Source organism: Bos mutus, chromosome 4 (genome assembly GCF_027580195.1).
Source record: "Bos mutus isolate GX-2022 chromosome 4, NWIPB_WYAK_1.1, whole genome shotgun sequence".
Taxonomy (NCBI): Eukaryota; Metazoa; Chordata; class Mammalia; order Artiodactyla; family Bovidae; genus Bos; species Bos mutus.
In genome coordinates this window covers 50,694,103-50,706,140 of record NC_091620.1, presented here as the reverse complement: position 1 = coordinate 50,706,140, position 12,038 = coordinate 50,694,103, and the positions used below count along the sequence as shown (strand labels likewise).

At 34.0% G+C, this 12,038-nt stretch overlaps 1 protein-coding gene across 3 annotated transcripts in view; it reads right to left on the bottom strand.

Moving 5' to 3' along the window:
- Positions 1-12,038, bottom strand: part of TAX1BP1 (Tax1 binding protein 1) — an 83,458-nt gene that overhangs the window by 55,625 nt on the left and 15,795 nt on the right. For all 3 annotated transcript variants that reach the window (XM_070369469.1, XM_005891432.3, XM_070369470.1), the window contains 3 exons: positions 10,764-10,866; positions 4,672-4,859; positions 818-976 (listed from right to left, as the gene is read on the bottom strand). In XM_070369469.1, the coding sequence (XP_070225570.1) occupies positions 818-976; positions 4,672-4,859; positions 10,764-10,866 (450 nt within the window). The remainder of the gene's footprint in view (positions 1-817; positions 977-4,671; positions 4,860-10,763; positions 10,867-12,038) is intronic.

Genomic DNA, 12,038 nt, shown 5'->3' with positions numbered 1-12,038 from the left:
TGTACACCTGAAACTAAAACAACACTGTGAATCAACTATACTACAATAAAAATAAAAATAAAAATAAAAAAGAGTGGAACAGACTCCATCCTTAGGGAACAACAGGTCAGTTGTCAATGAGCATAAGCATTTCCAACTACTAACAATGTAAGTGAGATTGTGATATACATATAAAACCATAATCTGTGCAAGTTTGTCAATAAACTTTATGAAAATATTAAATAAACAAGTCAATTACTAGGTGACTGCTTTTTCCATTGGTTTTGACTATTGTCTTAAATCCATTTTTATCCCTAAATTACACTGTTCTATGCTTAAACTTTTTTTCTTAGCTTAAGACTGTGCCAATTTTTTTTAATTAGGTGGTTTTTAGGATAATTTATTGCCTTTCTCACATCAATGATTTCAAAATTATATTAGTACATCTTATTTCACTGAATTCTGATTTTTAAAAAGTAATTTTAATTACTTTATTCTACTCTTCCCTTTATTCAGTGTTTATCATTCCTAATTGTATTTCTAAGCCACCTCCCCAAGATCAATCACATATTCTACAATGAGATGTAAAGCATCTAGAAACAGCTGTCAAGGACTATGTCACAAGCCTGATACCAAAAATCTCAAAAGTATTTTAACCATTCACAACATAGAAGAGGCTGTGGCAGAAGGTTGACAGGATCTGACCTATCCTTGTACAAATATCTATCCAAATATATTTTTCAACATGGGATCTTCACTCATTTTCATTGGTTCAGTTTCTAAAAAAACTGGATTTCAGACAGTATAACTCCAATCAGTTACACAGGACACAACTAACCTTCTGCTCTGCTTGCAACTGATCACCTCTTTCTTTCTCATGGTTAAGTTCTCTTTCCATTCTTCCAACTTGTTCTCGAAGTTGTGTTGTTTCCTTTTCCAGAACGGCAATTAACTTTAACAGTTCTTCTTTTTCTTTCATTGTTTTCTCAATTTTCAACTATAAAACAAAACTCAAATTGTTTATAATCCTACAATATATTACAAATTCAGTTTTCCATTTCAAAAAAAATAGTGAAGAAATTTGTAGAAAGAACTTTTACAAACTATCTTCATATGAATCAGTCATCAGTTAAAAATTCATGAATCTGTCAATGTATGGCAAAAACTACTACAATACTGTAAAGTAATTAGCCTCCAATTAAAATTTTTAAAAAAATTAATCATAAATGTAAACCATTTTTTATTGGGCAAAGAAGAAAACATTACAAGAAGGCAGGTGCAGAAGTAATGAATTTTATTATGAAGTTGCCTGCTAATCACTTTTCAAATCAGTACTAAAAATAAGGCATATTTAGTTTCATGAGTGACAATTCTAGGCTTTCTTATTTGGGGTAAAAAGGTGAAAAATATGTACCTCTTCTTGAATGGAAATCTATGAAAAGTGGCAATTCTGGGCTTTTCTTATCTTGGGTAATAATCAATGAGAAAAACATGCACCTCTTCTTGAATGGAAACCTTTGAATTTATTAAGAACTTCCTTGTGTGTTACATAAGGCCTTCACCTGTCAGATTACTATGAACTTTGGGTTCTTTAAATAAGTTCTTAGGAGTGGGAGATGGGAACAAATATATACCTATGACTGATTCATGCTGATATATGTGGAAGCCAACACAATACTGTAAAGCAATCATCCTCCAATTAATAATAAATTTAAATAAGATACTAAGAAATAAGTTTCTGCATGTACAAAACAGCCTCTATTTAGGTAAATTAAAACAAACTTTATAAGTAAATGCAAATTTTAGGAAAAAATGCAGACTTTAACAACATAACTGACTCTTACATGAACCCTAATAGTTAACTGAGTTCAGGAACTCAAGTATTCTAAAAATGACCAAATTAAGGGACCTAAAATAGAAAATAAATAATATGGTCAATATTTTTTTTTCAGCAAGTTGTCTGATTCTAACAGGGGAAGAAGAATGGAGACTCACAACAGAAGCATTATACATTTAGCTAAATAAAAACATTTTCCCCCAGTACACCCCAAGTTAATTTCCCAAGGTCGTGGAAACAAACTCTAATTATTTAAACACTAAAATGGCTCTTACAAAAGTTAAAGAGTTGGAAAATTTTTAAATGCCCCATCTATCTCTTCCATCAGACTAAATGAAAATGACTAGAGTAAATGCTCTCAAAAGAGAAAAGTTTAAGTATTCACTGAATTTCTTTTTACTCTATTTTTTAAAAAAAATTATTTCGGGCTCTAAACTTCCTGGCAGCTTAAAGATTCACCTTGACCCAGTATGACAGAAACATCATAAAAGAACTACTATTTCCCAGTGATTCATTTAATTGACATATACTTTCTAAAGAGTTCACTGACTCTTAGGCAGAAAAAGCAGAAATTTTTAACTAAAATTAGATAAAACTGTATAGAAGTCCAATTCCTGGCCCCATCTTTGTATTCTGGGATCTTTCAAGCATACAAAATGGTTAATATTTTACAATGAACCTCCATTCACCCATAATCTAAATTGAATAGTTATTTCACCATGTTTATTTTATAAATACACAGATATGTAAGTTTATGTAATTTTTTTTTTTTTTTTTTGCTAAAGCATTTGAAACATAAATGCAGACACTTCACTCCTAAGTGCACAGGGCAAGCTATCACCTAATAAGTACAGTCTCATACTTAGCCACTACAATTATTATAGCTAAGAAATTTAACAATAATTTTCTCACACACAATGGATAGCCCATACTTAAAATAACCCACTCTACTCCCAAAATATCTATTTTTTAAATACCTAAGATCCCATCATCAAGGTTCACAAACTGAAGAACCATTACTCAATCATTTGTAATGTCAACAGTGCCCTAAATAATGTCTCACACTTGTATTAATTTGGTGCATTTTTAGTAAACTCATTAAAGATTTTCATGAATGTGGAAATTTAAAAGATTTGTCAAAAAATTGTTCAGACTATAAATACTTTATCTCAAAAACATTTACCTAAGAGAGAGAAATTTAAATTTTCTCTATAAAGTACATTTTAAAAGTAGGAAAAAGAGAACTAAACTGTGCAATGTCCCAATTTATTTGGGAGCACAAAAGAGAGGTAGAAGCCAAAATGCCTGTTGCTTTTCTGTTGGAGGTCTTCTGAAATCAGGGTGGTCTAACAAGTATTCAAAAAACTCCAATATAAACACTGCATTCTTTGTAAGAGCTAGGCCTATTTCAGCATCTTTGACTAGCATTCAAATACCAGGCTAAAAACCTTGATCATCAGGCAGTCGTCACCACAAAATGTCTTAGTCACCCTATAAAAGTTACATTTCTTTATTTAAGATAAGAGAGGAATTTCTGGAAGGAGGAAGGGAATATATGAAAAAATTCACAATAAAAGTTACAGGTTCCTTCTAACTTTCTTAGTTCAACTGTACAGTATCTATAATCTAGTCTTTTTTCTGCAGTTTGTTTTTGAAGGTAAATAAAATCAAAGACATAAAAGAGATTTATATATAAAAATCCATGTGAGTATGAAGAATAAGTATAAAGAATAAGACTAAATAGGAATGTAAATTAATCAAAAATTAATTAATCAAAAATGTATACTGAACCAATTAAAGTATTTTTTCACAGAAACTCAAACATAACATTCTAATTTGCTAGGTTTAGGGTAAAGATATTGAGAAATATCATGAAATATGAATGATGTTCTAGTTTTTCCTTTTCAGTAAGTACTAAAAATTAAGACATGGCATTTTTTACACCTCTACACAGTAAATTTCCTTTGGTGAAATGACTCCAAAATATTTAATAAAAAACAGTAAGAAGATTTTTCACTTTTTAAAAAATTATGGTTAATCCAGCTTATTCATTTGATAGGAAAAGAAATCATTCTAAAAATGCTCAACCTAAATTAAAAGACCAGGATGCTTCACTGCCACATTTGGGATAGAGCATGCTTGGAGTATAGTAAAATAAGGTTCACATCCAATTACAGTTAGACTTACTGTTTTACAAGGGCTTCCCTGGTGGTTCAGACAGTAAAGAATCTGCCTGCAATACAGGAGACCTGGGTTCGATCCCTTGGTCAGGAAGATCCCCTGGAGAAGGGAATGGCTACCCACTCCAGTATTCTTGCCTAGAGGATTCCATGGAGAGAGGAGCCTGGTGGGCTACAGTCCATGGGATTGCAGAGAGTCAAATACGACTAAGTGACTAACACACACATTATTGCTTTATACTGCTTTCCCATCAGCTTCACCCCCACATCTGTACTATTCTACAATCAACAGATTAGGTGATCCCTAAAGGAGAAAGGTTAGGGTAAGGGAACATTAGGAGTTTTAGGTCTAAATTCTCTCAGCAATTACTTATCGCCAATCTATATACTATTCACAAAATACTAATAAGCCTAGGACAGTCCCTGCCACAGTGAAATCAGTAACATAATTGTGACAAAAAATACACTTTAAGTTCATTAGTTAAAAAGCATATGATTCTCAGGTTATACTCTTGGACAACCTGAAAATTCTTAAAATGCCAACCAACAAGAACTCTGCTTCTAATTGAGCAATGACTGATTTGTCTTTAAAACTATTTTAAAGCCACAGTTCATAACAAAAAATATAGTTCATAATGTAAATTTATCACTCACTCAGTCACTGTTGGTACCTACCTCAAGAAGGCCAGCTTTTGTGGTCACCACCAACATATCAGAATTTCCTTCATCTTCCATAGTGAGCAACTCTTCAACTGGAGAAGCAGCTCGAAACTGAAAAGGTGTACTTGCTCCACGAATTTCGCCCTTATGGGTAACATAGCAGAACTGATAAAACTCTCCATCATCATTTGGAAGGTAATATCCTAAAAGGAGTATAAACAAAATTTATTGTTATAAAATTATTTGTATTTAACAAATCTCGCCATCTCCTCTTATTCCTGATCTTGTTTCTAGACACTCAAGATGTCTTTCTTTCCTCCTTCATAAATCGTCTATCAAAACCAGACTCTTCCTTCTTCCCTAAATATGCCGTATTTTTCTTATCTTAGGTCTAAGATTATACTTTCAGAATATTCTTTCCCTGTAGTTTCACTCGGATAAAACCAATTCATCTGGGAGAGTCAAGTATGTAGTTTTCAATGAGAAAGAGGCTGGAGGAGGAGCAATGAAAGAGTAAGCATAAAAACCTAGGAAGACTAGAGGTAGAAATATATCAATTAAAGAAATGTTCTCTCCAATGACATTAATTAAATGCAAAGGAGAGATATTAACAGAAGGAATATACCACACATGTGAATTGTGTAAGGGCAAAAAGAGGATGAGGTCTACTTGTGCAGAACAAAAATAAGCTTTGGAACCACAAATATTTATTCTGGAATCCCAGCTCTACCACTAATTATTATATATTTAACCTCCCTGAGCCTATTTCTTATCTGTAAAAGAAATCTGAAGACAGCTATCTCAAAGCTTCAAAGTATCATGGATTATGTATACCATCTAGCCCACTATCTGACAATTGTTTTCAATATTTGTTCCTTTCTTCTTTAGCTCAAGTGCTACCCTCTTAAATTTTGCTGTATTACAGCTCAAAATGAATCTTTACCTCCTCTCCAAAGCTCCCATGGTTATTTTTTACATGTAAAAAGGGATAAAAAAAAAAAAAAAAAATCAGAGGACTCTCCAGGTGGTCCAATGGCTAGAACTCTGAGCTCTCAGTGTAGGGGACTTGGCTTAGATCCCTGGTCAGGGAACTAGATCCCACATGCCACAACTAAATATATAGTGTTTTGCAACCAAGATCTGGTGCAGCCAAATAAATAAAAATTGAATTCATTTTTTTTTTCAAAAATCCTCCACAGTATGCTCTGCATTACCATTACATATATGCTTTATAGGCAACATCCATCCCTGGAGGAAGAAATGGCAACCTACAGAGGAGCCTGGTGGGCTACCATCCATGAGGTTGCAAAGAGGTGAGACACAACTGAACACATACACATAAACCTCAGAAATGTTGCTGCTGCCACTGCTAAGTCGCTTCAGTCGTGTCCGACTCTATGCGACCCCATAGACGGCAGCCCATCAGGCTCCGCCATCCCTGGGATTCTCCAGACAAGAACACTGGAATGGATTGCCATTTCCTCCTCCAATGCGTGAAAGTAAAGTCGCTCAGTTGTGTCCGACTCTTCGCAACCCCATGGACTGCAGCCTACCAGGCTCCTCCGTCCATGGGATTTTCCAGGCAAGAGTACTGGAGTGGGGTGCTATTGCCTTCTCCGTCAGAAATGCTAAGAGCAGATTATTAATAAATATCAAAATTCTGAAATCTCCCAGAATGACTTGAAAAAAGAAAACATTCAATGATAGTGAAATGAAATACATAGATCAATCTATTCACCTTATCTTCAATATTGATTTCGACCCAGAAATCTGTATTCACTATGCCTATTACTACTTCATATCTTGAAAATTTTAGCCTTTATTATTATGATATCGATTTCACTTGACTTCCTTCTTTAAAAATTAGCTGATCTTTGTCCATGGGGATGGGGAGGCAGAGAAAATATAGTATTATCCTAAAATATCTGGTGGTTCTTGAAAATAAGAAAGAAGTTCTCAAAAAAACTGGGGGAGGGGGATGTCAAAAAACCACGGGAGTCCATCTGATAGAGCTTCCAGTAGCCAAAAAAGCCAAAACAATTTGAGCAACAAAAAAAAATGATTACATTAGACTTTATCCCACAGAAGAAAATAAATTTCCATGAATCCATGGAGAAGAGGACAACTCTTCCTAACATAATAATTCCAACTAATAATCTACAAGAAATGAGAATAAAAAGGCATCATCAGACAAACACAACAACAGTAATTGTTGTAGGTAAGATCCACTGATGGATACTAAAATTAATGGGTCAAAGTTTGAGGCGAAACAACATTTGCTTATCTCAAAGTTGCTCCCCATAATATTCATTAAATTACAAAGAGAAAAATACTAACTTGAATATAGAGAAACAGCAGACATCACCTTAACCAAGTGATCAAAACTAACATTACTAGAAATTAGACATTCAGACATCAAGTAATCTCTAGTACAATGCACTGAAAAGAATACATCACTTTCATGGTAATCTTCCTGAAAATGTATAACCTCTATCTAATCACAAGAAATGATCAGAAAAACTCAAAATGAGGAACATTCTACCAAAACAAGACTGAAAAGTACTCTTCAAAAATGAAAGGTCATGAAAAACAGAATGAGGGACTATCACAAACTGGAGAAGATGATGATGTGACAAATACAATGTGGGATTATGGACTAGATCCAGGAACAGAAAAAAAGGAAAACTACTGGAAACACTAGTGAAATCTGAATAAAGTCTGTACTACTGTAGTCAATAGTATTGTACCAATGTTAAATTTCTGTTTTTTAAAAAAATAAATGGTTATACAACATGTCAACACTAAGGGAAGCTGGCTGAAGGGTAGATGAAAATTCTGTATACTATTTTTGCAACTGTACATCTAAACTTATTTCAAAATATAAAGTTATTTTTAAAAATAACATAGAATTCCCTATGGATCCAGTGGTTAGGACTGAACACTTCCAGTGCAGGGGGCATGGGTTCCACCTCTGGTTGGGGAACTAACATCCTGCAAGCCACAACAAATTTATCTAGCAATAAATTTTTGAAATTTTTAAAAACTCCAGCCTCTTAATAACTTCTACTAAATTTATTAATCTGTGGCTGAGTAACTTTGCAAATGGCCACTACATTTACTTTAAAAGCTTAAACAGAAAACAAAAATACAGTTTGACTAAGCAGCTCTGGTTCGGACATGACTGAAGCGACTCAGCATGCATGCATGCACTGGAGAAGGAAATGGCAACCCACTCCAGTATTCTTGCCTGGAGAATCCCAGGGACAGAGGAGCTGCTGTCTATGGGGTCGCACAGAGTTGGACATGACTGAAGTGACTTGCAGCAGCAAGCAGCTCTGGTATCATGGCATTATCTACAGACTAGATATTCAAGGTCTGCTTTTTTTAATATCACAAAAATAACTCACTAGAAAACATGGCCCAGGATTTCTCTGGTGGTGCAGTGGACATAGGTTCAGTCCCTAGTCTGGGAAGACTCCACATACCACAGAGCAACTAAGCCCATGTGCCACAATTACTGAACCCGTGCTCTAGAGCCCTCAAGCCACAACTACTGAACCACGTGCCGCAACTACCGAAGCCCACTCTCTTAAGAGTGTCTGTGCTCCCACAACAAGGGCAGCCTCCACAACAGGAAGCCTGCACACTGCAACAAACAATAGCCCCTCCCTGCTCACCTAACTAGACAGAGCCCATGCAAAACAATGAAGATCGGTACAGGAAAAATCTACAAATGGTTCAACACCATTTAAGACACAAAATATAGTTATTCAGAGTTGAGATTTAAAGCTACCTAGAAATAGATCTCATCAGATCAATAACACTGAGAACAGGAAAAAGTAAAAACCAAATTCCAAGTCAAATTTTATAGCCTGTAACATTAGCAATCAAATTATAGTAAATAAATACGGGTTCATTTAGGAAAACAATTATACCTATTTATATTTTATTAGTTGTTTTGAGTTTTGCAGTTCAGGATTTTCTCATCACTACTCTACAAAATGAGCAAAATTATTTGGATTATGCTTAAAATTCCTTCTACCTCTAATATTATATAACCAAGTTTTTCATGATTCTATCTTGAGTTCACTATATAACAAACAAGTCCTAGGCAAGCAGAAGCTTCTCTTTCTGAATTTCAAAGTAAAAATTATGATGAATTTTCAAAAACATGTAAATTAGCTCCCAAGAAAATCCTTTTACAGTATAAATAGAAATAAACTGGATGCATTTCTTTTTTTCAAAGTGCTTTTAAACTTTTTGCTGTCATAAATAAGCAAATTCATTAGTCACTATAACAAATTCTGTTAAGCTTCTTATTCTAAGAAAACTAATCACATGAACAATTACCAGAAATAAAGCCACAACTTTGTATAATATCTCATAACAAAATCAGTCCCAATATACACATTTGAATTTGATCATCTAAAAAAAGGCCATGAATTAAAAGAAACTACATATACAATTTGTAAATTTCTTAATCTATAAAACATCTATGACGACCTAAATCTTTGTCTTTATTACAAGTACAAATTGTATCCTCTGAATATGTGTTTCCTGTCACAGTACATAATGAAACTTTTTCTATTAATATATATGCAAGCTATATGTGATCACATTGCCAACTGATAAACCTCGTTAAGTTTTTTTAAAAACATAAACCACCAAGAGCCAAAACACTACCATCACCTAATGCTGGCAAAGATGTAATCCACAACAACTCTCTCTCATTGCTGGTGGGAATGCAAATATTGCCACTTTGGAAAAAGTTTGATGGTTTCTTACCAATGCATGCTAAGTCACTTCAGTCATGTCCAACTCTTTGCAACCCTATGGACTGTAGCCAATCAGGCTCCTCTGTCCATGGGATTCTCCAGGCAAGAATACTGGAGTGGGTTGCCATGTCCTCCTCTAGAGGAAATTCAGAAAGAGAAGCTTCTCTTTCCATGTAGCACTAGTGGTAAAGAACCCGCCTGCCAATGCAGGATCAAACACACGTCTCTTTACATCCCCTGCATTGGCAGGCAGGTTCTTTACCACTAGTGCTACATGGGAAGAATATATTTCAAAATATATTCTCACCATACCAGCAATCATACTCTGATATTTATCCAAATAACCTGAAAACTTACACATCCACACAAAAACCTGTACATTGATGTTTCTACCAGTTTTATTCACAACTACCAAAACTTGGAAGCAACCAAGATATTAATAGACAACGAATAAATAAGCTGTTACACCCATATAGGTGACTTTATGTGTATTAAAATATTATACTGAGACAGTCCATTAGCTTCCCCAGACCAAAAACAGTTCACAATATAAATAAGACTAAGAAAGAGCTTTAATACGATCTGAAGTCAGTTCAATTTTAATGCAAAAATCACTCTGCAGCAAATTGTTACAGATTTCTAAATAAAATTGTTGTGTTTTGTTTTTAAAAAATAAAGCAACAGGGTTTGTTTGTTTGTTTTTAACATAACAAGAAATCTGAAGGCAGTTGCCAGCTGACCTTGATTTGGGAGCTCAGCCATGTTAAAACAAACATATATGTGCTTGTCTTGGCCTTCTACCTCATGGCCACAGGAGGGGTACTGGAGTTCTAGCTATCACCTTTGTGAAGGTGGAATGTGTGGGGAGGGACAATACTAGGTCTATCTTCCTCAAAAGTATTTTTTAAACTCTGTATCTAACACCAAGCTAAGACAAAATGAATTTTGTATTATTCACATCCATTTTTATAGGCAACTTTCCCTATAGAATTTCTATTCTATAAATCCCATTAATCATCTTTGTGATTTTCATACACAATATTTTTCTCACCTTTAATTTTACTATCTAATACCAGTAACAGCATTATTTTCTCATTTGAAAAAAAGTGATCAAAAGACTTCAATGAAGAAATAAGGAAAACAATGTTTAATTGTCTACATAAAGTATCATGAGACCGTCACCAGATATTTACATTCTATGACTTTTGATAAAGACAGACACTAATTTAACTTTAGTCACTGGACACACCTAAGCAGATAATTACAACAGGGTACAACATTTTTAATGGCAATAAAACATTAATTTCATTGAGTTCTGTTTTCAGTTCTTACCTTGAAATGCTAACTCACAATTGACTGCTGATCCTTCTACATAATGTTCAGGCATAGGGGACCATAAAAACGTGTAATAATCACGAGCAGTACTCCATCCAACCTAAAGGAGAACAACAAAAAGTAGATATTATAAAGTAAGTGGCTTAATATGAGTGATATCTTACAGCATATTGTTTACTGCATCCTGAAATTAAAGCATGCATTAATATGTTTACAAATCATGGGCATTTTAACAAGCACATCAAATTTTTATTATAATTCTTTATTAAGCTATAACCTACTGCTATAAAAATCTGTAACAGTAGAACTTCTATGTATTAAAATGCAATTTGATATCCAATTTCCCATGGAAAATCTTAGCACACATATGATAAAATATAAAAACTTATGTTTCATTTAAAATTTGATTTCACTAAATGGTAAGTTTTTAAGTTATTTTATGCCTCAAATTTAAGTGCTTTTTTAAAATTAGATTTCTCCTTCTTCCTTAAATCCACTAATTAAATTTCACTAGTCTCTCTAAGTCTTGCCTACAGGCATGGTAAATTTTGTAAAACTTATTTTTACTTTTATTCCTAAGGTGTTCACACATACAAAATAACCACCTATATCCCATCAATCTCTAAAATATTCCCAACTAACAACATGAACATATACATTACATATCTCAGTTATTTTCCAGATGAACTGTGGTAATAATATTATATATGTTTTAAACAGAAAATAGATATACATTTGCCAGTATATCATGGCTTCCATGATGGCTCAGTGGGTAAGGAATCCACCTTCAATGCAGGAGACACAAGAGACTCAGGTTCAATCCCTGGGTCAAGAAGATCCTATTGGAGAAGGAAATGGCAACCGACTCCAGTATTGCCTGAAAAAATCCCATGGACAGCAGAGCCTGGTGGGCTATAGTTCAAAGGGTCACAAAGAGTCCAACGTGACTGTGCACACATGAGAAATTATGCATCATCCACAGGGTTTGATTACACATATGTTCTATAATTCTGATTGACCTAGGATTGGATATTCCAGACTACTAAAGATGGAAGAATCTTGTATTACTATCTTTAGTCTCTAAAGGAGTGTTTTCAAACTGTAGGTCACAATCCAGTAGAGTAAGTGGTGATTCAATTTAGTAATTCATGCCCACATTTATTTTTTTAATTAGAAAGCATCAGAGTGCATGAAAGCTAAGTATTGCTTGATGAAAATTTGTTTCAGTATATATCTGCATGCAACTCTGCTGGGTCAAATCACAGAATTTTT